At 36.5% G+C, this 27,564-nt stretch overlaps 3 protein-coding genes across 9 annotated transcripts in view; 1 reads left to right on the forward strand and 2 right to left on the reverse strand.

Annotated features, from left to right (window-relative positions):
• The window catches only part of pcm1 (pericentriolar material 1), a 23,287-nt gene extending 17,375 nt beyond the window's left edge, over positions 1–5,912 (forward strand). For 6 of the 7 annotated variants that reach the window (XM_023957967.1, XM_023957957.1, XM_023957970.1 and 3 more), the window contains 13 exons: positions 1,344–1,470; positions 1,736–1,888; positions 2,021–2,118; positions 2,221–2,355; positions 2,432–2,629; positions 2,719–2,778; positions 2,854–2,986; positions 3,201–3,346; positions 3,438–3,501; positions 3,574–3,770; positions 3,877–3,969; positions 4,706–4,829; positions 4,915–5,912. In XM_023957967.1, coding sequence (XP_023813735.1) covers positions 1,344–1,470; positions 1,736–1,888; positions 2,021–2,118; positions 2,221–2,355; positions 2,432–2,629; positions 2,719–2,778; positions 2,854–2,986; positions 3,201–3,346; positions 3,438–3,501; positions 3,574–3,770; positions 3,877–3,969; positions 4,706–4,829; positions 4,915–4,943 — 1,557 coding nt within the window. In that variant the 3' untranslated portion in view covers positions 4,944–5,912. The remainder of the gene's footprint in view (positions 1–1,343; positions 1,471–1,735; positions 1,889–2,020; positions 2,119–2,220; positions 2,356–2,431; positions 2,630–2,718; positions 2,779–2,853; positions 2,987–3,200; positions 3,347–3,437; positions 3,502–3,573; positions 3,771–3,876; positions 3,970–4,705; positions 4,830–4,914) is intronic. The other variant, XM_023957972.1, reaches the window with a different exon arrangement.
• Positions 5,583–10,960, reverse strand: asah1 (N-acylsphingosine amidohydrolase 1). The gene is made up of 14 exons (XM_004065952.4): positions 10,830–10,960; positions 10,659–10,705; positions 8,913–9,003; positions 8,752–8,838; positions 8,579–8,657; positions 8,392–8,466; positions 8,249–8,294; positions 8,021–8,165; positions 7,841–7,895; positions 7,684–7,765; positions 6,636–6,767; positions 6,317–6,440; positions 6,189–6,245; positions 5,583–6,106 (listed from the first exon to the last, which is right to left on the reverse strand). Exons 1-14 carry the CDS (start codon positions 10,896–10,898, stop codon positions 6,017–6,019), a joined length of 1,179 nt encoding a protein of 392 aa, XP_004066000.2. The 5' UTR covers positions 10,899–10,960; the 3' UTR covers positions 5,583–6,016.
• A 2,813-nt stretch (positions 10,961–13,773) lies between these two features.
• frg1 (FSHD region gene 1) lies at positions 13,774–27,134 on the reverse strand. Its single transcript, XM_023957990.1, has 9 exons — positions 26,993–27,134; positions 26,291–26,358; positions 24,808–24,930; positions 22,425–22,482; positions 22,095–22,209; positions 20,486–20,590; positions 20,232–20,323; positions 18,098–18,208; positions 13,774–13,935 (listed from the first exon to the last, which is right to left on the reverse strand). Exons 1-9 carry the CDS (start codon positions 27,049–27,051, stop codon positions 13,899–13,901), a joined length of 768 nt encoding a protein of 255 aa, XP_023813758.1. The 5' UTR covers positions 27,052–27,134; the 3' UTR covers positions 13,774–13,898.
• Between the last annotated feature and the right edge of the window lie 430 nt (positions 27,135–27,564).

A 27,564-nucleotide genomic window follows, 5' to 3' on the forward strand; every position in this document is an offset into this window, starting at 1 on the left:
GATTTCAATCTCCACTTCCTCTATTGCTTGTCCTTATTTATATTTAACCTGACAGCAAAGCGTTCAGAAGCCTTTCTGTTTGAAAAGATAAATAAAAAGGCTGCCCTCGTCTCCCCTGAAGTCTATTTTACCCGATTAAACGTGTCCTCTTTGTTCCAGCGTCCCCAGAGTTGTACTAATGAGAAGTCCTGGCCTTGTGTGTCTAAATGTTGCCTTTGTCTGAGATTGATTGATAAAATGACACATTTGCTCCACAATTCCTTTTCTTTTTTTTTAGCCCTTTTATATTGTCAGCTGGAGTTTAGCGGTTTAAAAGTGAAAGTCCTGGCTGTGAAAATTGTTCTCCACATTTGACTCTTCTCGTAGAACAGTGCGCCCCTGTACCGGTCAGTGGGACAGCTGTTACCGGGCCGCAAAGAGAAAAAACCTTTTATTTTGTAATCGGATTCTGAAGGAAGTTTTATTTTGGAAAACCACTGGATTGTCCACCACATCTGACTCAATCTTGACACGTGTGGAGTCGCTCCATTATGTGCTGAAAAAGCCTCCACAATATTCTCAAAGCAGCCGTGCTAAATGAAACCCCCCAAGTTAGCAAAGTCAACAAACATATTCGGAAAGTTTGTTGACTCAGAAGGAAAAAGAAGAACCTTCAACTTCAAAATAAAAGACAGCTGCTTTTAACAGACAAAAACCAAGAGTCTTTTCTCCAAATCTGGATTTATGTGACAGTTGTTCCCAGACAGCATAATAATTATGCATAATATTTAGCAACCAGCTGTCGAATGTTACGAGGATGCTGCTAATAAAGTTGTTTAAAGGATGGATTCCCGTGTTTTGAGTTGGAAAAAAAAAAAGGTTCTGTGACAGTTTTTTCTTTTTGTATTTATCGTTGCCCCATAAAAGTCGGACGAGGCTGAAGTTGGTGCCTGTTTTATTTTTAGTTTCCTCTTTGACAGCTATGGGTTAAGGGAAAATCTATATCACATTTTAATGGCTCCTACGCATAATCTAGAGTCCAGATAAAGTTTACCGAGAATGAAGAGAAACATTCCCCTCTAAAGTTAAGGGAAGCTAGAAGACAAACAAACCTCCACTTCAGCTTGGTACAGACCGGTCCGTGAGAATATTCTGACATTAAACCGGTCCGAGGCCTGAATAAGGCACTTGGTGGATCTAACGGAAGATTTGAACCAACAACCTCCAAGGACAGACACTTTACTACTAAGCTTTAGCAAGTAAATCTGGGTTTATTTAACTTATTTTTTTATTTTAAGTGTACCCCATCAGAGCTCAACTAAGACGTACGTTTGTCTAAAAACAACATCTTTTTTGCTTCACAGGAAGTGGTGGAGAAGAACTTAAGACACGCACGGGACACAAAGAAGAGGAAGGAGGACGCAGACTCTGTGGACGACAGCAACATGTCCACCTCCTCCAACTTGGAAGCTTTTGCAAATGATGACTTGGGTATTTTTTTGTTGTTGCTCTTCATCATTTCGTGTGTGACTTCACTGCTGACAGGGCCGTCTGTTACGCCACGTCTGTGTTTCTGGGCTTTGATAAGCAGAAGTTTTGTATTTGCAAGAACGTTTGACCACATTAACTCTTTGATATGTAAGCTGACATTGCTCTGGTTCTGGATGCGGGTGCATTTCAATCTAACTCCTTATTTTTTTGTGACCTCATTGATTCCTTGTGTCTCCTTTCGCTCTCCCCGATGTGGCTCAAACAGGAAACACAGTGATTCATTTAGACAAAGCTCTGGCAAGGATCAGAGAGTATGAGCGCATGAAGCTCAAAGCCGAATTTAACCCCTGCAATGCCAGCGCTGCAGGCACCTCTGATGCCAAGCATCCTCCTTCCACCGCCGCCGAGTCCACGGAAGGTATCCATCCGCATGACGCCCCCTTGTGTTCAGCATATGCAAAGGCCTGCAGCAGCTCGGCTGAGGTCTTCCATTTGTGTGTTGGACATCCCTGGCTGCATTCTTGACGCGAGACGTTTTGTGTGTGTGCAGGAGCTGCAGCCGGCAGCGTGCACTGCCCGCAGATAGACACCCAGCAGCTGGACCGACAGATCAAAGCCATCATGACAGAAGTCATTCCCTTTCTGAAGGTAGAAGAAATGTTCTGGCGCTGTGGAAACCCACGAAAACTGAAGACCCTGTTTAGTACGGAACGGGAGACTTCAAATGTCCAAATTTTGTCTTTTAATCAGGAGAACATGGACGAGGTGTGCTCCCTTCAGCTCCTGACCTCTGTGCGGCGCATGGTTCTTAAACTCACTCAGCAAAATGATGAAAGCAAGGAGTTTGTCCACTTTTTCCACAGACAGCTGGGAGGAATACTACAGGTTAGGCGAATGTCGTCCTCCTAAATGAAACAAACGACTCTTTTTTTTTTTTTTTTAATCTATTGTTTGCCTGCAGGACTCTCTTAGCAAATTTGTGGGATGCACACTAAAGGACTGCGGGGAGGACCTCCTGGTGGAGATTTCCGAGATCCTCTTTAATGAACTAGCCTTTTTCAAGCTCATGCAGGATTTGGAAAACAGCAATAGCTCCAAGAAGGCCACAAAACAGAAGAGAAGGGTTGAAGGTCCCAGTAAACCCAAACGGACTCCTGAGGTCCGTCGTTTTCCTCTTTCTGATCTCTGTTGCAAACGTGTTCAAAGAACCGAAATTTGACTTCTGCTTTAATTTCTTTGTCCATGTAGGAAAATGCAGTCGGCAGCACTGAGAAATCCCTTTGTTCTGCAAAAACCGATGAAGACAAGGTAAGTTTAAATAAAATATTAATAACCTATACTGTGACATATATTTATATACGAAACTCATTGAACTTTTTTAAGGATCAAGATGAGACGTTAATGGAAAGAAGCTGTGGAGCGCCGGAGCTTTACCTGCAGACGAAGAGCAACCGGAGCAATGATGCTTCAGAGAATGAGGATGAAGAGCAAGGACTGGAAGTACTTTTGTCATTCAGTAAGTCAGAAAAAGTTTGAGCAAAAAGGAGTCTAAATAAATAAAGTCAATATAACACAGCTGTACCTTTTAATAAAAGACTTGGGTCAAGATTTATTTCCTGAAAATGCCTCAGCAGTGACGTCCACGCCCCCCCATCACCCCAATTCCATTTTACTTGAATTTCCGATGCGTCTTATTCTGAAAAGTCGCATCACCTTTTGTTTCCTGCCAGGTCTCTCCAAAGCAGAGATTCAGGCTCTGACCAGCTATGGCAGTGGAGAAGATGAGAACGAAGAAGAGGAGACGGAAGAGTTTGAGGCTGGACCTGTAGAAGTCCAAACGTCCTTGCAGGTTTCGGCTGACGGGCAGGTGGAGCAGGTCGGTTGGTGCTGCGGACAGTTGTGTCAGGATGGTGAATAATTCATTTTTTTTCGTGTTGTCTCAACCAAATAATGATGTCATGCTGCAGGGGGCCGGCAGCGGTGAAATCCAGCTAGAAAACCCAAAGGAGGAAAGTTTGGAGAATGACGGTGGTGAGGTTTACTCTAACAAATCCATCATTTCAATGTTTTCTTTTCAGCTTTTAATGATACCTTTTCTTTTAGAGGCCAACGGATTGGCGGGAGCTGTGAGCTCCCCATTGGAGGAAAATATTGGCGAGGAAAGCCAGATTCCTGCTGAGGAGGAGAAAGCTGCTGCAGCACAGAGAGACTCTGCTCCCTCCCCACCTCAGAATGTCCCCCGGGAGTCAACAAGCACCAGTAGCCCCGACACAGACTCCCCCGTCCTTATCAATGTAGATGTAAGCATGACCACGCTTGTTTTGTGTGCTCATCACATCCGTGACCGATGACTCAGGTCCTGCATTTTTTTTCCTGCATTCGTTTGTTCTCGTTTTACTGATACAGGAAGCAGGATCTGGCAACACGAGCCACAAGTCTGATGAGGAGGACTTTGTCAAGGTGGATGATCTGCCGCTGCAGCTGACGGTCATGACCGAGGTGCGCAGGAAACGTTCTCCACTATGTTAGACGACGGAGTACTAGGGCCACCAGAAACGAAAGAATATAAAATTATGAGAACTAAGTCGCAATTTTACAAGAATAAAGATGTACAATTATTGGGAAAAATTTAAGATTTTACAAGACTAAAGGCATAAATTTAGTATATAAAAAAATTGTACTTTAACAAGGAAAAAGTTTATTTTTATTTATTTTTTTGTGAATGTTTTATTCATTCATTTTCTTCTGTTTGTGCCTTTCGGTGTCACGGGGTGAATGTTTTATTGTCCTGAAAAAAAAAGGTCAATGAAGTTCAGAGATTTTTCTCTGAACACAAATGAAACTGATAATAATCAATTGTCTTTGTTAAAACATTTGAAAAGGGAAGTGTTGCATTTTATTTTCAAAAATGCATGACTTTTCTGGTAAAATTGTACTTTTTTGGAAGTATAAATTTATAACTAGTCTCGTAAAATGTTGACTTTTTCCCCATTATTGTAAAAAAAAACTTCTCTTATAAAAATGACCTATTTTCCATTATTTGTACGACTTTATTCTTATAAAACTTTTGACTTTTTTCCCATAATTGTATACATTTCTTTTGATAAAATTGCCTTTTTTTCTCGTTATTGTATGAATTTATTGTAATGCATTTCTTTTCTGTGTGACGGTGGTCACAGGACGTAGTTGTAATGTTTTGGGTTAAACGTGTGAAAGGATCGGTGTGTTTTGTCAGGAGGAGCTTCAGAAGCGAATCGTGGAGGAGCAGCAGAATAACAACCTCTCCATGGAGATCCTCAGTGACCACACTGAACTGCTGACTGAGCTGGTGGGAAACGCACAGACACTAAAACAACCAGGTTTGTCTCTGAGCCTTCTTTTGGATTTCCATTAATGTTTTTTGTAGAAGAAATGACAGATTCTTTTTTTTTTTTTTTTTTCCAGAGAGCATGGATGTCCAGAATGCAGAATGAAAAATGTCTGACTGCTGTATTAAGTACCACAAGCTGAGCTTGTTGTTTCCTTTTATTTGTTAGTTTAAAGAAGTTACACACTTGTAGTCTCAACATAGCTGTTACAGTTGCACATGCAGAACTTATATTTAGTGCTTTATGTTCCTCTAACTCCTGAATGTTAAACATATATGATCTGGTTGATTGCGTTGCGTTCGTGTTTCTTGCCTGTTCAGATCTGCCTTAGACTTCTTGCCTCTGGGATCAGTTTGACATGATTATTTTTGTTTCCTCGTTTGCCTTATTGTTCTTCACATGGATGACACTACAACCAAGGTTCAGCTGGTGTCCTTCGTTTCTACGTCTTTCCTTTTAGCTTTGAAACATATCCAGGTAGATGTAAATGTCCCGCTAACTTTAGGTTAGCCCCCCTTCATCTTCACTGTAGGTGACATGATTTCAATCAATAAAATATTTGAACTTTTAACAAGGATTCTCATGGAGTTTTGTAGTGTGTCATGACGATGCTGTGTGGATTGCTATTATATTGATATAACAATAAAATGCTATTTAGCAGAACTGAAGCTTCATTATGAGCTTAAGAGCACAGAAAGTTAGAAAATCTGTCAGGATGACTTCCTAAAGAAGCTGCATTTGGAGTCAAATCTGGCAACTTTTATTCAATCAGACACTAAGGAAACAACCTTTTTTCAATATTAGTGAAATAAACGACATGTAGTAGAAAAGAAAAACATGATCTTGAACTGTTCTCACTTTTATATCTCTGTATATTTGGAATTATCTGTGACCCTGAACAGGATCAACCTCACACGAAACATCTGAGCGTCACTCAGCCAGTGGCCTCCACAGCAAACAATACAACAAATGACAGTAAAAACAACGAAATTCTCTTTACAGGCAGTTTTGTTTCTTTGGCACAAACGATTAAGGATTCTTAAAGGTTAAACCTACTATAAAAAAAAAAAAAAAGACAAATAATTGACAGTTTCACATCACTAGTTGTGCAGTTAAAGCTTTTTTTTTTGTGCCATAATCAGTCAGGCCTCTCAAACGGATCCAAAGGATTCCTTAGATCACCAGGGCATGCAGGGGTTCGGACAGTCCCGGATGTATGACTCCAGCTTCCCTTCAGACACTTGCATCAGAGTTGTGTAAGTGGTCAGCTGAGAGGACAGAGGAGGGAAATGTTACAAAAAAAAAAAGACCTTTCTAGTTAAACGGCTGCATTCTAAAGGAGAGACTTGCCTTGTTTAACATTGGTTTGGTTGAAAGCATGTCATACAGCGTGCTCACAGAGATGTTCTGTAAAATAGGAACCCAGAATTGGTTTCAGTGAAAGTAATGAATCTGGCAGGGCTCAGGCCCGGACTCACCGTCTGTGTGGTCTGGTTCATGCATCTCATGGCGGGAGTCCTGCGGTCGTCCAGGAAAAATGGCTCCTTCCAGTGGTCGTAGTTTGTCTCCAGGACGTACCAGCGGTCCAGCTTTGGGTCGATCCTGAAATAGAACAAAAAAATGAAAACATTTAGACATCGTCAGGTGATGTGAAACATGACTTCACCATAAGGAACACATGATTTACTTCCTGTCTGCTAAATTATTAAAACTACATTTGAAAAATGCATTTTTTTTTTAAATTCCTAAATGTGAAGCTGATGATAAAACACTATGAGTGGATATGTCACTACTCACTCCAACACATCAATACTTAGTGTCCTGGAGCGGGTGATGATGCACCCCTGCCCCGTTTGGTTTCCCCCGAGGATGAAGTACGCTGGAGCGAGCAGCTTGGTCTCAGCCAGAAGTTTTTTAGCTTCCTCGTAGCTGAAAGCAGAAAATAAATGTTTTCATGCATAAATATGAAGAGTCAAACTGCTTCTGTATCTCAAAACACTTTAAAAAAATTAATAAACTATTAATTTCAGACATGGTATATTTGTTTAATTTGTATAACTCCTTTTTCTTGTTCTTTCATACTATTTCTGTCTTTGCAAAAAAAATTCAGCCATTCATAATTAAAAACTGTTTAACTCTGAGGACATTGTTCTCCTTCAGCAACTTTCAGTTTTCCAGCAAAATTGCAGGAATTGGTCCCATTATATATAATGGGAGACAACTTTCCTCTGCAATAACTTCCATATAAAGGATTCTGCTATCATGTTGTCCAACAAGAGTTGGCCATTTAAGCCGTCTTTAAAAACTATTCCATTTCCTCCTGTCTTATATTTACATAACTTATACTTAGGAGAGTTATGATTGAAGTAAATGGAGTAGCCCATTAAACCACCTTTTTTTTTTAAATGTGTCTCCAATATGTGGAAATTGGCTAATCTTTTTCAGTGAAATATGAAACAAATATGTCTGCCTAAAGTTTGAAGAGACTGTGGCTGTTTTCAAGGAGTTCAATATCAAGAGGCAGACAAGCTGACTGGGACTGAACGGTGTGAATAATGGACAAATTGACGTAACCTTTGGTAAAAATGTATTAAGATGTTTTTATTTTATATCTGAAGAAATGAGAAGTATGCCACTGCAATAAAGGGTTCATCAAATAGTTCATTTCCATTAAATTATATTAAAATAGTTCAAAGAATGTCAGGTGAATGGTTGGCCCTCAAACACTTTCACCTCACCAAATCTTCTAAGCATGTGAATGTATTTTTAGCCTTTTTTTTTTCCTTTTTCCAAAAATAGGGGAGAGTTACCAAGTTTTAAATGAAGCTTTTTCATTTGGGAATACCTGTTTGCTTTTTCTAGAACAGTTCGAGTCAGAAAGCTCATCCACATCCCGTCTCTTTGTCCCAAGATCCACTCCAGGATCCCTGCAAGTGAGTTTGGATCCTTAAAATACTTCAATCGCACAGTAGAAGAAAGCTGAAAAAGTATGGAGAGCTCACCAATGTACCCTCCATCAAGGCTGAAACGCTCATTCATAGTCAGGGTGAACATATGCTAAAAAACAGAAATGAAGGAAAGTGTAGTCGTCTCTGTGTTTGTGTCAAAATAAAAAAACATGACTGGAGAAGTAAGCTTTGATGCCGACTGAATCTGCAACTCAAAGGCCTGAAAGGACTCACGGGCTTGATGCCGGTGAGCATGCCCACATATCCAGCAAAGTTGGTCGACTTGAAGACCGTCTGGTTGTTTTTCTTGAAGTCCAGGTTCACCACCAGAGGCTTCAGCTTCTCACTGATGGTCCACGACTTGTTCTTCACATCCCAGCTGCACACAGATACGGTCTCACACAGAGCTCAGCCAAAACGTGGCCACGACATGAAAACAGATGGAAGCTTTCATGCTCTTACCCCAGAAATAATCCAAAATCTAAGTTTCTACCATGAAGGAGGTTGCCTGTGAATGTGGAAAGGAAGGAAAACTTGGAATGAGAATATTTTCTTTCCCTTCTCAAAGAAAAAAAAAAAAGGCTTTGTGTGGCGTGTTGCCTCACCTTTGCTGTCCTCTGCAACAACTGAGGTGCAGACTGTGAACACCTCGTAGAAAATATTGAACAAGACAACCTCACCTAAAATATGAAAAATGACACATGAAAAAAACATTTTGAGTCTGAGGAACTTTTGCAAACTTCCTGGGGAGGTTTTTTTTTATTTTTTTTGTTACTTATTTTGTTATTTTACCAAGAGGAACCCCTGAAGCATCTGCAATTCCTTTGATTTCCTCACCAAACGGGCTTGGTAACGTGTCCGCCATTAAAGGCTGCAGGGCACAACACAAAACAATAATTATTCAAAGAAAAATCACAATTACTGACTTACTGCACAAACACACTTCAGAGGAAAATGACACTCACCAGCGCAATGTCAACCAGTTCTATCAGCCGTCCACTGGGCACAAAAGCATTAGCCATGTCCTTGATGGCTTGAATCATGCTGACCAGCTGAAAGAGGAGATGGCGTTTATGCACGGCTCTGAGCGCCGGGTTTTCTGAAGGTTTCGAAAAAAGGCTCTTACGTCATTTTTCCTCTCTGCGATCAGAGGGGCCCATCTCTTGCTCGGTGGCAAGTCCAGGTCCACCGTGTACCAACGCACAGCTCCTCTGAACCTACAGAGAAAAGACGAGCCGTCAGGGAAAAACAGCAGCGTTGATTTCAACTGAACGCAGTGAGGAATGTTTTCTCCTATCAGCTATTAGACTCTACAACACCTCATAGACATTTGATTGTTATTATTGTGTTTTAGTGCAATTTATTGCCTGCTGTGTTTTTCAATCACCTGTTCTGTTTTGAGTGAACAAATCAATTTCCTCATCGTGGGATCAATTAAAGTTCTATTCTATTTATAGCTATAGAAACCATCAAATAGTTTTGTTTGTTCTTCAAAAAAAAAAAAAATAGACCATAAAGTTGTCGTTTTAAAACATTTGATATATACACGTAAAGATTAATTTGAAGCTGACAAAACCTTTGTTTAAACTGCAATCTATTCACAACATCACATTTCTTAACAGTTTCTGGTTGAAGCAATGAAAAGTCAATCGAGTAGCATAAATCCCATAATCTCAAAGTGCATTTATTAGGAATGAATTGATTCAAACAGAAAATATTTGGGTCACGGTTTTTTTTCAGTTCAATTTATGATTTGTATATTACAAAACAAACAAAAAGATTCTGAATTAAAGCTTTTTATTTGCTAGTAAGCGAGTAACAATGAAGAAAAAGTTTTCATTTGCCTCAAACTAAGCCTGGTGTGATGCAATAAAACTATAATAAATATTTATAAAAATGGTTCTGGTTCTGTACGGCAATAATCTTTACAGTAAGATGTAAATATTTTATGTGTAGGCTATGTATGTCAATACATTCTGTATACATTTCACTGAGTGACAAATGAAAGAAAGAAAAGGATCCTTTGCTTAATTATATTCAAAAAGCCTAAACTATCTTTTAAATAAACACGTTTGTGTTTTAGTCCACCAACTGTTTTGTGAAAAAACAAAGCTTGAGAATCTTTTTAGATTAGTTGCTTTGATTAGTTGAAGGTCTGCCTGGGAGCAACACAAAGCAAAGAAGATAAACTTAAACTTTGCGTCAGAGAGTTAAGAAGTCCCAGATAGCAGGACAACAGGCCTGGAAGATGCAAATGTTGGTTCAGTTAAAGATCCACACAAAACCTTCAATGCAGCTGAAACTTTATTTATACACTTTGTAAAAACAGGCCCCTTAAGTTAGAAATAAGTCAAAGGTTATCACCTCACTGGCAGATTTTCTTTTAATAAGAGGAAAAATTAGCCAAAAGCAGTAAGAAAAAAGGTTTAACCAAGAATTCTATAGAAAAAAATATAGTCACTAAAAATAAGATGATTTTAAAAACTTTGTTGATTATATAAATATATATAATCAACAATATATATATATATATATATACCGTATATATATATATATTGCAAGAAAAAAACACTAAAACAAAAAACAGGAACAAAAGAAGCAAGGTATGAGAGAAAAACTCAAACAAAGTTGATCGAAATGTTACAATTAGCTTGTTTTAGAAGTGATGACATGTTATAACGTTTGTGAAATATAGCTCTACAGTCAATATGAGCTGACAATCACATGACCTAAATTCAATTACAGTCCATTTCCTCTTGAAAAAACAGCAGTTCAGCAGGAGTTACATGTCTAGCAAGGCAGCAAAGCACTGATTACAAAACCTTACAAAACCAGTGTGTGTGACTTATATAACCGTGTTTTTTACACTTACGTGGGGCCGCTGGGTGGATACATGGCCGTCCGACAGTCTTCTGTAAACTGCAGGTGAATTTGAATCAAATTGGATGTTTCATCCAACAACAACAGTTAAATTTATTGTAAAAATGTAACCAGACAAGCTTTGACAACATCTCCCGAAGACTGGAGGGGACGATTCACTTACCGGCGGTACAAACTGTGACACTGTGTTGGAGAATAAAAACGCTAAAACGAGGAAAGTGCGGTGATCCATGTTTGAAAACAGAACTCTTGAGCCCAGATTCTGTTTACTGTCAAACGCGGAAGCAGTTTCCGTTTACCTCATGACAAGGAAACAATTCATTTTTCATATAGGGGTGAAACTGGTTTTTGTAAATTATAAATAACAATTTATATATAAATTATTGACGTAAAATAGGCTAATAAATATATATAATTTTTAAGATTAAAGTGTAAAATATTGTGTCTTTTCCATGTTCAATAACTTTATGCAATTTGTTACAAATCGACACCAACCCTTCCCCCCCGCTTTTCACAACTAATGGTTGGTTCCATTCGAGGATGAAAGTAAACACGTGGTTGATAGCATTCACTTCCTCCTATCTCTTTATTTGTACTATGTCTACATAAACGTGTGAAACATAATTTGGCTTCACTAAGTAACTTTACATTTGGCTTCATATCAACGGAGTAACAGTCTTTACACTTTGTGGGTGGCCACCACTTCAAACAAACCACTGTTCACAAACGAGGTAACCAACACCTCAAGCAGAATGATTGTTTAAAACAAAAACACCTTTTTATTTTATACCATTTTTTAACTCTATTTAAATATAGGTATTAATTCAAGAATTAAAACTTTTGACTCTGGTGTCTCACATTAAGGCTCTTACAGTTTTTCTAGATTGTTAAGACACTTCCCTTGAAAGCTGCTCTCCTTTTCTTAAATTAAATCTACAGTCACAAAACCTCAAACTCTTTTGCAAAACTAAACTTTCACCTCAAAACCGTTCAATCTGTGTTCAAAACTGAAATTTGTTGTGAAATCATGCCCCCAGTCAGTCAAAATTAAAAGCGACATTGAGCAGTCACTAAACACCATAGATAAATAGAAAAGACAATGCTCAGGACATGAAGCTGGAGAAATAAAAGTTTATTGTTGACTGTAGACTAAATGTATGTTGCAGAAAACTTTTACAAAAAGAAAAAAAATCTTGTGCATTTACATGTAGCACTTGTATATATAAAAAAACAACAACAAAAAAACGAGCATTTGTCACTTGTGTACAAAAAAAAATATGCAGGGACAGGTGCTGCCCACCTCGACCTCCTCTCACACAAACTCTTCCTCTCAGATTTCTATCCATTGTAGGGCCTCACAAATAAGTGCTCCCTGGATTGGCTTACTTTATATGTTCTCTCACATCATTAGCCACATGTGTGATCAGATTTGAGTTGTGTTCAAGTGGTGACACTTGTGCTTTCTTTGTACTTGACTTTTGTCACCTGTGCACACCTTTATGCAGCACGGGTGTATCACAATGAAAATGTGTTGGCAAGTTGTGTCTAAACAGGTGAGAAAGAAAAATTTGGAAAAACTGGAGAAGTGAATTTCGCACTAAGTACAGGGAACTCTTTTAGTCTCAAACAGGCATCACGCCATTGACTGTATACATTATGTATATAGGCTATCTAGATGTTCTCCTATACAGTCAATGGGGGGCCATACTACTCTGATAAATTTAAAAGGTTTTGATTTGCTGAATACATAAGTTGAATGAGATACCAATAAGTGGAACCAAAATTGTAATTCAATACTTCAATACTAATTATAAAGATTAATTTTTATATTTTCACTAGACCATGTTTCTCACTTTTTGTTTCTCAACCCCATGTTTGACATTTCCAATTCTCCTGTCGTCATCTGAACCTTGTAAAGATTACGTCCCATCTCTGGAGAAAAAAAACTCTTTTTAAAGCATTTTACAAAAATAAAAAAATATCAAAGGATAAAACTTTGCTTGATCCAATCTTATATTTTGACTTACCATAAGCCTGTACTTTAATGCAGTATCACTACCTAGTGCTGCATTTCTGTTACTGAGCAATCTTGCTGGGGTTCCACATGGCAGTCTCTTGGAAACACTAATTTTCCTCAGACTGAACACAAAGTTTGTAGTTGACGATACAATCATCTTATATGATTCCACAAAAAAATAAAATAAAAAATAATAAAGCTGTACTGGCTTTATCGTCAACCTCTAATTGAATTTAAAATGTGGATAAATAAATCATACAAAAATAAAATTTTGCTGACAAATATCTAATAAAGCAGTTAATTGACACAGTTGGAATATGGTTTATTAAAGAAAGTATTTAAAAAAATACATTTTTAAACAGACCCTTTTTCCATTGTTTTCTTAATTTACAGTGACATTTTAAAAATCTATTTAATTAAACTTCAAGAATTTTGTTTAGTTTTAAAATACCAGTCTTATATTTACAAATTTCATTTCGGCCTCTACTGTAATCTTTTATCAAACGGTTTGTGAATTTAGTACTCAAACCAAATTCTAATTTATTCATCCCCATTCTGAACACATTTAGTTCAATTTTAAATGTGTCTTTGCTAATTATGAACAAAGATAATCTTTCCTTTACACAGGATGTAAGGTTTGCAATGATCTAAAATATATAAAATTGCCATTTAATAACATGCACTCTTGATGAAAAAGTAAAAAAAAACAACTCTTCCTTTAGGAAATATTCACTGAATAACCTTCCTTTTTTGCTTTAACCTAATCCTCATTAAAACAGCTTGAAGTGAGAATTACATCATAATATAAATCTGCTTCATGTTGGTCTGCAGCGTTGAATACCACCCACACACAGCTTCACTTTTAGTGTAATTCATTATTGATGAATAAGTTAATGAAGACGAGTTTAGAACTGTTAAAGAGGAATTTCAAATACACACCAGCGCTCTGACAAATACCACAGAGCAAAGTCACATCATGGTTAATTATTTACACAAAAAAGCCCACGAAGTAACAGGAAACTTGGAAAAGCTTAACCCAAACATGAAAACGGAGCCGAGGAGAAGAAAAAACAAGCAGCCACTTCCAAACTTCCTTAAAGTTCAGGAACATTTATTAAAAATACAAAGACAAAACATCTGTCTGCAGTATGGTGTTGAGACATCAGCCTCCACAAAATCCCGATGGTAAAAAGACCCGATGGAGTCCATGAGTCTTCATTTGCAGTACCTGTCAGCTTTCATTTTGCTCCTCCTGTAATAAAAACAAACCACATGTTAAACTCAGTGAACATGTGAGTGACATCCTCGCCTGCAGGGGAAAAAGAGAATGCATGTTCTTTCAGGTTTGAGGTTGAAAGGATCAGGACAATAAAACAAATAAAATCTATACGTCGTGCCGGATCCTGAAATAAGCTCCTAAAGTCTCACAGCAGGAGAGCAAATCAAAAAAGGTGTAAAAATAAAGAGAACATGTGTGTGTTAGAATGACATGAGGTGGTATGCTGTAAGCTAAACTCTCACATGACCAAACATTGTGTTAATTTAAGTTTAAAAAATGTGTTGATTTAAAGTCACACAGCTGTGTTTTTCTTTATCAGGAAAATAAATTGAGCACAAATTTTCTTTGTATCCGTTTATAATCATGTCTATTAGTGCTATAAGGTTAGCATTTGACCAAGGCTATCTACGGATGTATGGATGAGGATTTTTTGGATTTTTAAGATGCTTCAAACTAATATTTCATTTTCAGTTTAAAACCTTATACACAAAGAAAATACAAACTTGGGGTTTGGACTAGTGGACAATGGCAAAGGCATAGTGTGACACTGTGCAAAGGTTAGGGAACAAAACCAAAAGTCATTGTTGCTTCTCTTCTGGCAAACAATGCGATTTTCTTAAAAGCTTTTGGTACTTTTAACATGTTCCTGTAGAATTTTCTCACGATGGAGAACATTTTTGATAGAAATAAAGATTAAAATTGCATTTCTGAGTATTTTTTTTATTCAAATCAGAGCCGATGAACTGCATCATTATAATGAAAAGAATGCTGGGAGCGCTTTTACAACAAATCAAAATTTGATTGGAGTGGGAGTTTATAGAGATTTCTCCATGTCCTTCTAATCAAATGGTTTAAGGCAGTGGTACCAACTTGGTACCGGGCCGCAGATGGACAAAAAATGCATACGCTAACTTCAATTATTTCTGTTTTGTTTATTTTTTTGATAGTTTTATTTTGGAAAACAACTGGATTCTGTTCAACACATCTGTCTGTCTTTAAGCTTTAAGCAGCTGCTCGGATTGTTAAATTAGGAGCCCGAAGCGAACAAAACCCTAACAATAAAAAAAAAAAAGTAAAATTTGGGGAGAAAAGATTCAGTGAGGAAACCGAAGAAGAGCCGTCCACTTCAAAGAAAAATAAAGCTGCTATTTACAGACAAAACCAGGAGTTTTCCTCCAAATACGGATTTATTAAGACAGTTGTTGTGCCGACTGACTTTTAAATGTTTCAGATAAAGTTTCAGACACGATAGATTCATGTTTATTATTTTTATTTAGAAAATACCAGTGTTATGACAATGCTGTCATTTTATTTTTGCTTCATCTATCCATCATTTACAAATTGGACGTGGTTAAAGTTAGCATCCGGTTGTTCGCATCCACTTAATGGGAAAATCTTCCAGCTGCAAACATTTTACAGAGAATGAAGATTTGATCAAATAAAGTTGCTGATTTGTTGAAACTTGTAAAAGGACATTTAGGAATTTTCCCACGGAAAGGGGGACTTGTGCAGGCATCTGTTCAGAAACGTTGCTCTGTGTTAAAAAATAGACGGTTAAGCAGGATTTATGTAAAAACTAAATATGATCAATCTTTTTGCCCAGAAAGATGATCTGAGACTGGGTTGAGTTCTCAGTGTTATTATAGTATTTTATGGGGGGAAAAAGTAAAGTTGATTTTATTGAATTATTTACAAATCGGAACCAACTTCTACAAATCAACAACTTTGTTTCACTGAATCGTCGTCATTTGGGAAAAAAAATGTTTTCAGATTTTTTAAAGCTAAGTTTCTTTGAATTTGAAAAAGTAGGTTTTTCAGAAAGCAATATTTTAAATATATAGCAATATATTAAACGCAAACGTTGGTCCCGCTCAGACCGGTCCGTGAAAATCTTGTCTGACATTAAACTGAAAATGGTTGGAGACCAGTGTTTTAGGGAACAAATAGAAAAGTAATATTCATTGTCACCAGCATGTCATTTTTATGATTTAGTGAAAAAGCAGAAACCATCTTATGTCATTTTTTTTCTTTTCTAGTTTATAAACACATTTGAACTGTAATGTTCAGGCATAATATACGGTAGTTTACATTAATCGCAACTGCATATATGTAACTCAACTTATTGTTAAAATTAAAGCAACTTCTGCAGCAAGATCCAATTCAAATTCAACCTCCAAGTGCTGAAAACCTTTGAATTTCAAATGTTCCTGTTTGTTTGGGGTTTTATTTGAAGAGTGTGCTCATTTTTGGTAGTATATGCTGGAGCTCAGAGCATCAGGCGCTCTCACAGAGCAGGTTAAATAACAGGATTATCAGGCAGAGGATATAGAACAGAGGAACATCCTTTCATTTTGACTAAAGGAATTATTTTTGAGAATCTTATGAATTCTGGATGAACATTTGTTGTACATATTTATTAATACCACATTAGTGTTTCTTAGTCTTGTTTACTGGCAGGTTAATTCACTATTCAAAATGTTGTTGTTTTTTTTAAAATCTGCACTCCTTTTATTAAGCAGCTTTTTAGTCCTGTTTCAAAAGGAAAGGTGAGTTTGAACAAAAAGGTGAAAGGTCGCCATGTTCAGGACTGAAGCCAGGAGAGAGCAGACATAGAGTAGAGGCCATGACTGCTCAGTTGGAGTAGGAATGGACTGTTGGTTCACTGCAGCTGTCCTGGTATATTAAAGGCTTTTTAAAACAGCTTTTTTTTCACGTCTGCTCCTGATTCACAATGGTTTAAATCAAGTAATACTCAGGAAAGCTATTTTAAAGTTCATTTTCTTTACATATATGTCCTCCATCATAAAAACGATGCTACAAGAACATGTTAAAGACACCAAAAACACCATTATCATTGAGTTGGGTCTTTAAGAAACCAGATTTTTCTTCTTCATTTAAGAAGTTTTTTGGTTTTGCTTTTATAGTAGAACATGTAAAATAAGAGAATTACTTACACTGGTAAGAAGTTATTTCTCTTATTTCATCTTAAAAGACAACAACAGACTGGATTTGTGAAATATTTGCTTCTGATACATTTCGTTTAGGGCTGTGGATCATTACTTAGGTGTTGATCCAATTCGATTCATGAATCAAGATCAACGATACACAGATGAACCACAATTCTTGCTTTGAATCTAAATATGTCTGAATGGTTACTGTATGCTCGTCTTTTTTCCAGGAAGTACGAAAATTAAAATAATATCCATTTAATACTTTTTATACCTTTATTTGAAACAGGAGATCAGATTCAACAAGACATAAGAGACAGAAACAAAGATTTAGAAAGAAAGAAATGATTTTCATCCCTTTAACGGCACACAACATTTGTTTTCCTGGTTAACTTCAGCAGAAAACAAAACAAACATCACTGTTGCTTTATATCCTTTAACAACAAATGTTTTCCAAGTTTTCAATCCTCAAAGTTTTTCTGACTACAGTTCCAGTAGATCGATGACAAGAAGATGGTAAATGTGAACACAGCAACACCTACACAAAAACCATTAACTAGAATCCCTCACAGTCCTTTCATCTAAACATGTTATCAACAGACGTGTTTCTAAACAGACTTTTTCTCCTCTTTAGATCTAAAACCAAAACCTCCTCTCTTTAGAGGAGCATTTAGCAGACGCTTTCCTGTACGGCTCCTCCACCATCCAGACATTATTGATCACAAGATTTTTCTACATTCATATTCAAAGTTTTTTTTTATCTAAATCGCTGACTATATTTAAAAAAAATTTCTTTTCTTTTAGAAAACTGAACTTAAGTGTCATTTCTTTATCTCAGAAAAAAACTTGATACTTTTACTTTGAAAAGAAGAACCTTCGCCGACACTTTACTTTGAAGATTCATTTACTTCCGGAAACAATTTGGTATATTTAGTTAATGTAATTAAAGTCCAATATTATTCTGCATTTTAGAGCAATAATTACACAGTCTGTTTTTTTTTTTTTTTTACTCCACTCCACTATATTTATAAAGATCACAAATCAGCGATTGTGAATATCCCAGTATTCGGATACTTGTTAAAGCCCTGACTTCCTAGTAGTTGAATTCCCCCCTCCAAACTCTGATGCAGTAAAGGAAGCATTGGTCCTCAAAGTCAGAAATAACAAAAGCATTCTTGTGTTCATACCTGTCGAGCAAAGCTTCATGAAACTTTCCATCCAGTCTGGCTTTCTTTAACGTGGAGGCATCTTCCTCGTTCACCCTGAGCCGGCGGTCTTGAAAACTCTGAAACTTTTTCCTTAAATAGAAAGCAAAACAAGGCTGTAACATGAATCCACAGCGCCACAAATGACTTAATGATTCCTTCAGATATTAAAATGAACAAGCTGTCTTTGCAGATAAGAATTAAAGTGAGATCACATGAATGATTCACAACTGCAGTAGACTTTTCATATTTGAAGTTGCAAATAATTTAATTTGTACAACAATTACTTATTCAAGTTTTTTTAAACTTGAAAAGGTCTGAATGCAAATGTGGCTACAGCACATAATGAGAAGAATATGATCTAATTTATACATATATATATTTTAAATAAATGTTGATAGGTTTCTTAATAAAGGGACGAGCACTGTGTTGGGTGGGATATCTATAGTAAACTTTAGGAAATGTCTCATTTTAATGACAAAGAGTGCAGTAAACCCCAAAGGCCTTTATCTGAAACTTCTGGGATATTTAGTCTCTCCGTGTCCAGCTTGTGCTTTATGATTCCTAGATTGCACTCCATCCTGAAAGGCGTTTTGGAGGCTAAACACTACATCAAGACCCCAGCTCAAGGGCAGCCATTATCAACATGTCAGCATGATGAGTCCATTTCCCCAGCACTCATCCAAAACAAATAATAGAGGAGGAACACAAACCAAATCATGCCAAGGAAAAAAAAAATCAACAAAAACATCCACACACAAAGAGCTTTAGACATATTGCCTGTTTCCTAATAGAACACAGAGAGGCTGCACATAAAACCCTCGCAGCATCGTAAACTGAAATGAGGTGCCTCCTGCTTTCTCTTAACACTGCACCATCTATTGCCCCTCTGAGGTCTGCGATTGATGAGGCAGATGATGCAAGGCGTGATCTCATTCATGCATGCAATTTGGTTGTCACAATCTGGCCGTTACAGACCGGCTCAACATGAGAATAACAGGGAAGAATTCCCATTTGTATCAAATCCCTTAGTGCTGATTTAAAAAAAGACTGCAACGTTTCCCTTAAGAAGTTGTAAAACATCAAAGTTAGCAGAAGCATTTGGTATCATTACTGATGCTCTGTGAGCACAATGGCTATATAGATAAAATCGTCCCAAAAAAACGGAAAAAAATGAAACTCCGTGTAACAGACATGGACAAAAACAGGGCTGACTAGCTAATATATCAAAATATTAAATGGATGCAGCTTTATTAGATCAAATTTCAGTTTAAAGCATTCAAAAATAGTAATTCATGTAACACTGTCTAGATTAATCCAATATTTAGATATTGACATATTTTTCTATGAAATTTTAAATACCAGCTTTTTATTCTGTTTTATAAAAAACAATGAATGTGACAGTAATGCACATTAAAGGAAACCTTTAAACGGGTAAAGGCATTTTCATGCTCCAGTTGGAATTTTCTTACTCCGATCATCTTTTGATCTGTTGGAAAAGTGTTGGCAGGGGCCTTTAATTATGATTATGCCATTTTAAGCTAAAATCATCAAACCTAAGTAGTTTTCTAGGACATAGTTTCTGCAGAGCGGCAGTAGTTCAGCAGAAATTTTCATCTGAGTTGTGGGTGAGATTATTAGTGTAAAGCAACCCCTCCCCCTCCTTTCAAATACGAGATTAACAAAAGTGTTCAGATTTTGTGTTTACATCACTTCACAACCGTAACTTTACAACCCTTGTCGTGATCAACGTGAATCAGCGTATTCTGGCTGAATTAAAAAACGTGTTTGTGTGCTCTGCAGCAGTTCAATATGACTTTAGGACAAGAGCCTTCTTACTGAGATTTTAAATGAAAACTGTGCATTCTGGTCACAGCATGCAGCATTCATGAAGACAAAAGGATCAAGGCAGCATCCTCTATAGACTCATCTCATTTAAAAGAGAGAGAATTTCAAATTGACCTTTTTGCACATTAAATGCAGCACAAAAAGTTTGGTCAGCGAAGCATAAAACAGATAAGAAACGATAAAAACTGCAATGTCAGTTTGTTCACTTTTTGATTGGGCTGCCTGTGAATAATGAGTGTTACGCCTCTAAACAGAGGAGAATACGCACACATAATTGACCTCGCAGGATTTAACATTCCCCCGATCTTCATCTGCAATGTCATCCTTCCGCTTGACCTGTCGTTCCGTGTTGGATCGGATCTTGGAGAGGGAGAAAAAAAGACAGAACGTTTGTTCATTAAATAACAATATTCACTGAACTTTCCTAAAGCGAGGTCACAAACAATCCCCCAGACTCTCAGGACTCTGGGGACCGCAGGCTTCAAGGTTTGGGGATTGTGTAGAATTCAAACGACACATTACCTTCAGCATCTCGCCGTCCCCTGCCGTCTTACTGTTGGCTTCAATGTCTCCACTTTCACTGTAGGAAATGAAACAGCTATTTGCTGCCATGAGAGCCATTTTGCCCTGCACAAGGACAGAAGACGGAATAAGGGAGGAAACGCAACACAAATGGGAGTAGAGCTGTTCGTCATGACGCCAAAATAATAGTGAAGCTTGGTGACAAAGCTTTAAAATATGAAGAAAAGGCAGATACCTTCTATATTTGTTGTTTATTACGATCACTAAATCTGTCAGGCTAAGTATAAATGATGCTATATAAACGTAGCAATAAAAAAAAGTCTGCATTATCTGTAAAGCTCTAAAATATGTCCACATTTAATTAAAGCATAAATATGTAGTAATAGAGGTTGCCATAGAAACTTCATTCAAGTCCATGAATATGATCTGTAAGCACAAACATTCTGGTAATCACCAGAATTACAGAGTTTATTGTGAAAGACTTTGCCAGTTTTCATTAAAAAGCAGAAATAGACACATTTAAGAATTTCAACTTGTGTGACAATCCTAAATAGAATAAATATAGATTATAATAAATTGATATTGGTACTTTAATTAGTTACGTGGTGATACTGTAATAATTGCTTTTATGTCCGTCATTGTTTCTTTAAATGTTTTATTCTGCAAAAATACAACGACCCATGTTAATAAGAACCACAAAGCGAGCGGGTTGGATTTCAATAATTTTTTTAAAAATAAATTTAACTAAAATTCATTTCTGATTTCCTCAAAACTTTATTTGTAATAAACAATGTGCTGCAAATGTTTGCTATTCTTTTTGCTATCCTAACAATTAAAAACTGCAGTTCAGAGACTAAAGTGCAAAATGGCAATAATTTGAATCTTTTTTTGTTAACTAATATTTTAAATTCAGGGGCCACAAAAGGAGCTGGTACCTGGCGAAGATTCACCGTCTGTGAGTGAAGAAGTCGCCGGACAAAACTTTGATTTAATGAAGGATTTTTGATTTAATGCAGGGGCTGAAACGAACAGCCGCTGCTCACCAATTGTGAGCAGTTTTTTCTGTTTGGCGAGTAGAAGTTACAGTGCTACGCTAAACTAGCCGTGCTTTTTAGTCCTCCTTTTGGTGTTTTGGTGATTTTCCCAGATGTTCCTCTACTGTGCACCTGGGAGGTTCACAAGCACACGAGACTACGAGAACACCAAAACATCAGGCTGTCTTTGTTATGATTTCATACAAAAATGAGTCACCTGAAGGCAGAATTAGGAGAAAAGGGGCATTTTCTGTCAATATGCCCCTCCCCTCTAGTAAATCTGTCCTTGTTTTTATTTAAGTTAACAGTTAGATGACATTTTCCTTTTGGTTATAAATTAAAAAACAACTCAAACCTGCTTTTTCTACAGATTTTACGCTTTCTTTAAAGAAATGAATGAATGTTTGGTTACAAGACTTTGAAAAGGAAAAACATTTGTAGAAAATTCTCTGTTGACTTTCAACTAAAGATGACAAAAACCCAAAATGGCTGCTATAAAACAGCCTTCTTGTCCATTACCACTGAACAGGTGTTTAGCACAGACTGGGAGCAGGAACATCTGAAGAGTTGCTCACATTCTCGAAGACTGGTTCCCACTGTTCCCTGGAGCCGATGGCATCAGAGCGCCCAATCACCAACCCCTCAGAGTTGATGCCCAGGAACTTTCCATATCCAGATTTTAAAGCTATCCTACAACAACAACAGCAGCAAGATGATGCATTTCTGTTAACTTACCAAAGAATCTGCAAGTTAACAAAGTTGGAACAAAAATATAAATGTGTCTTGTTTAAAATCAATGCATAGGAAGGAACAATCTCAAAGAAAAGCCCCTCCTTTACAGAAGAAATTGCCAACTAAAGATGCAGAACCAATTCAAAGTGCTGAGAAATAAATACTTGACTCACCGCGAGTCGGAGAGCTTGACCGCTGTGAACTGTTCTGGTGGGTCTGGTCCTTCATCCTCTACAAAATATGAAAATGGCCATTAAAAGACAATCAGAACCAATTATTTTACTCCAAGCTTTCGTTCTGGACTGTATGTCAGCTTCCTTGGCCAATCTTTTTTTTTGGGTTGATTTTCACAAGGAAAAAAAAAAAGAAACTATTTCTGTCTTGTGCTGTTGGGACTGTAATAATGTTGAGAACAGGTCCAGAGGAAAACACGGTGGGGCAAAAAGGTATTTAGTCAGCCACCAATGGTGAGACTAAATGAGGAAAAAACTCAGTGATCATAACAAACAACAAAGCCACAAAAACGTTTCCACCATAATTTATAAATACTTTTTTTTTTTTTTAAATCAGACAATGTGATTTTTTGGATTCTTTTCCTCATTTTGTCTCTCATAGTTGAGGTCTACCTAGGATGGAAATTCCAGGTCTCTCTCATCTTTTTAAGTGGGAGAACTGGCTCCATTGGTGGCTGACTAAATACTTTTTTGCCCCACTGTGTATCCACAGGCAAGAAAGAATTTTAAATTATTTCTGGGTGTCACCAAAAATGTTTGGGGACACTTATTGGATGTCAAGAGTATTACCAACTAAAAGATTAAAAAGAGAAAGGATAAAATATGTGTTTGTATGCAGGAAAAAATGAGAAAAGTCTGGGATTTGAAGACCCCCCTAACCATGTAAAATTAGTCACTGACGGCAAGGACTATAGTTATTATTGTTACTTAGTAGTAACATGTGACTAATATTAGTTTTTTTTTTTTTTATCACAGATAGTAGTCTATTCATTAAGATGTTTGAAACAAATTCAATTTAGAACAAATAGGGAAATTAAACAGAAATGTCATATTCTCTGTAAGAAAAGTTAGATTTATTGTAAATTAAACAAATGACACAAAACTATGCTTAATATATGTTCCTGATATTGAGATTTGAACATCACATAGAAAAAAACTCATTTTAGTTGATAAATAGAACTGTAGTACTAGTTTGATCCAGAAAAACTGCACTTTTACTTTGTTTATTTTTCAACAGTGAACCCAATAAAATATCTAATGACCAAAGTGGCCATTTCCCTGTCTAGACATGTATTATATGTCTACGGCTGCAGCTGGAATTTGGAATTTTTTAACAACAAATTAAACATCCAGCAAATCTGCCGCTAGGAAAAAAATGATGCATCATTTCCCATTAACACTAAATGAATACACAGGCACTGCTGTACATTTTTGATACAAAAACTGCAGACTGCGTGATTTCATCAGGTTGAAGCTCAGCAGTCAAGCATTCATCACAATAAATGCCAAAATAAACGAGTGCAACAGTTGGATGTTCTCCAAATAGATGCCTTATATATACTGCCGCCTCCTTAAACTTAGATAACACACATCTACCAGGCCTTGAGTCACTTTTTTTTGTTGACATTTTCAATGAAGCTTTTAGGATTCTGTGGTGAGAGATGCAGCATCACATCAAGTATTAATGGCAGAAGCACGGATACAGAAGAGGTATAAGTTGGCTGAAGGTGCTCTTTCAAAAGGCTAATTATATTCAGAGTGTCAGTCTGTCACCCGGTCGGCTCTGTGTGGTAATCTCCACAGGGGCTTCCTCTGACCTGCAGGTGAGTGGGAGCAGCTTCCCAGTTTTCTAAAGGACTAACAGTCAGGGGGAGTCTGGCTGAACATACAGTGAAGAGAGCGAAAAAAAACAAAATCTCTAATCTTTCCTTTCTATACTGCTAGCCTGTAGCCTCGTTTATCTCCTGGAGACAAACTTGAAAGCACGCAATGGATAAGGGCCCACTGAGGGAGTGTACGTGGATATGGCCCGAGCAAATTCCAGAGTTCTCTGTAAAGATTCATCACATTAATTCTTGGCTTTCCATCTTTAAGGGCAGGTTACATAAAGGAGCAACACTCCCTTGAAAGTGCTTGAGGCAAAAAAATAGAAAAATAGTTTATATGCGGGGTTTACTCCACCTCAACTCTACGTTTTCCTCTCTGGATAAACTTTTTGGGGGACTGAAACTAAAAACACCTTCATTTCACCATAACAAAAATCTATGTTCAAACAAGATTCAAGAACTTTATTTGATCAAAAAAACATGTATAAAAATGATAGATTTAATTTTTTTTATTGTTATTGTGTGTTTAATTTATGTAATTATATTTTTAAAACATTATAGTGAATATTTAGATAGATGCGCTGGATCATATTTGCTTTTCATGAATCAGACAAGTGTGTCAGGTGATTGGAGGGGAGGGGCAAGAACGAAGGCTAAAAAGCAAAGCCGAGATTTGATTTGGCCAAATGTGTCACAACGCCTGTTTTTCTTCTTACCGTTGTGCGGTGCTCCAACTGTGAAGAGTCCAGTATCGAGGGCATGTATATACGAGTTGTTGTGCATCTCTATGGCAACTGTTCCTGTAATTTCTCCAAAGCAACTGACAACCCACCAACCAGCTGGTGAAAGTGAAAAAATGTTCGAGTCAGGGATAGAATACATATATATATATATATACATAAAAACATACATACATACATACATACATACATATACATACATATACATACATATACATACATACATACATACATACATAGAATACATATATATATATATATACATAATAAACAATAATTTACTACTGCAAATTTCAAACACAATATTTCTAGATTTTAATGTTCATAAAGACAATTTGTGAAGCTTAGATGCTACACATTTACTCTTTCCTATAAAAATTACAAAAGTTACAAAAGATGAGCGAATAGCAAAAAAGGTTGAAGACTTGATCATCTATCGACCAAGTCTTTCAGTCAACAAATGGCGACGCTCCAAAAAGCTGGAAATCCAAAAAATTTTTTTGATTACACTTAAAGAATTCTTTATCTAGTAAAGTAGTTTAAACTGGAAAAAAAGGAAACTCACCAATAATAATAAAGTTATGACTTTTAACTTTAAAAACTAGCCCACAAGTGGTTTATTTTTGATTGGATTGGAAATAAACGTACCAAATATAATTAAATGAACATTTATTAAACTGGTTTTGCATTCATTAAGCAAATTTGAATTGACTAATTTCCTAAAATTGTTATGATTAATTACTGACTGTTAATCAGAAAGCTAACAAGAATGAATGCACCACAAAGTCAAAAACATTACACTATTCTTGTATTAACTTAACATTTTCCTTTTATCTGATCATTATTCAAGTCTAAAAAAAAAGACAGTTGAATCTGGACTAAACATCTAAAAAGTGGGCAGATAGTTTCTTTAAGAAAGTGTCTATTCACATGTCATTTTCGAAATACGTGCAGCCAGCCATAAATTTTTTTCTTGTCTGCACGGACCTAAAGGAAAGGTTAAAGTTAGGGTTACAGTTAGGGTTAAACCACCAAATGATTCCTGAGCGCCGCTGTTTCTGCAGCTCACCGCTCCTCCAGGGGAGGAATCAAATACAAAGAACACAGTTCATACATCTAGGAGCATCAAAGATAACAGGACTTCAACTTTGAGTTTAAATATGTCCGGCAAACAAAAAAAAGCAATCTTGGATGCACTTAAAATACATGCGGGCAATGCAGCAATGTGCATCCTGGCTGCACATATTACATGAATTTCCATCACTTTTTGCGCTGGTCGCACTAATACGTGCAAATAAGATCAGCCAATTTTCAAAATAAATGTAGTCTGGAAATGATTTAGGGGAGACAAAGTAAACTTTTTCTAGACAAGTCTTTTTTTATATCTACTACAAATACTCTGAGGTACTTTTTCTTTGTTCAGTTGATGCAATATTTAAAATGCATTACATAAACGAACCAACAATATCAGGCTTTTCATCTTGATCTCCAGCTTTTTTCTTCTTATCTTTGTTCTTCTTCTTTTTCCTGATAAGAAAAACATGGAAAAATAAGGTTTATTTTTAATAAATTATGATGATGGTAATCAGCACTTTTATTAACAAGGCAGACAAAAAACAACAAAACAAAAAAACAACCAAATAACAACACAATCATATTTGTCAGAATGCACAGTTCATGTTTTTAGAGAAATGTGCAGTCAAACTATTTGATAGTATAACTGTGTGTTGTGTCTTGTCTAAGTTCCAAAACGAAAATATATAGTCTTGTGTAATTAATTGTTTGCAGTTACTAAAAATAAATATGAATAAAATGTGTTTGGGTTAGAGGCAGAACTCTGTTAGTGATCTGAAGCAAAATGCTAACACTGTTAGCCAGGTTTACGATGCGGCCTGGGTAAACAAAAAGCATTTGGTAAACTTATTTTCAGCTTAAAAAACTTGTGAAAAAAATCATATATATATGTATAAAAAAACATCATAAATCAAAAAGGAATAGTAAGGTTTTTTTTATTACGCGTAACACAAAACTACTTGATTAGCATAGCGTTGAGTGTTTAGCCTTTGCTAGAGCTAAAGATAGGAACTGGCGGCAATAATTACAAACAACTAATAACGGAAACAACTTAAAAACCAAACTATCAACACAATAAAGAACCTACCCTTTGTTGGAACCTTTGAAAACCAGTTTGGTAGATTTTACGCGTGCGTATTCGGCCATATCGTTAGCTTTTGGGAGTGACAAGTTAGCATAAAACTACCAAACACAATTTCCTCAGTACGGAAGCCTCAGTGGGACAATCAAACAGGGGCATAAACAGGTTAATTTGGTAATATTTGAGACAACTCCTACTTACAACAACCAATAGGCAAAATTGACAAAATTGAACAAATGAACACGTCATTAAATAATGAATGAAATGAGTTGTTAACTCATACAAGTTAAAACTTAAAAAAGATGAATGATTTAAAAAATGTCCTCAAAAATGAAAACAAGTTCGTTTAAAAAACATATAGGCTATAACTGTTACTAGTATAATTAATGAATTAATAATGTAATATATTTAGTAATACAGTACACTGGGAATTAAAGACATTCTCAGCCTCCAGTGGTCATTTGAGGTACTGCAACATTTGACACTTTCTGATTAACCTCAAATTTGGGAACAAAATGCAGGCACTTTATGTATACTAATACTTCATAGAAGGGAAACAAGGAAATGCCTCAGTTAGT

Source organism: Oryzias latipes, chromosome 1 (genome assembly GCF_002234675.1).
Source record: "Oryzias latipes chromosome 1, ASM223467v1".
NCBI classification, from domain to species: Eukaryota; Metazoa; Chordata; class Actinopteri; order Beloniformes; family Adrianichthyidae; genus Oryzias; species Oryzias latipes.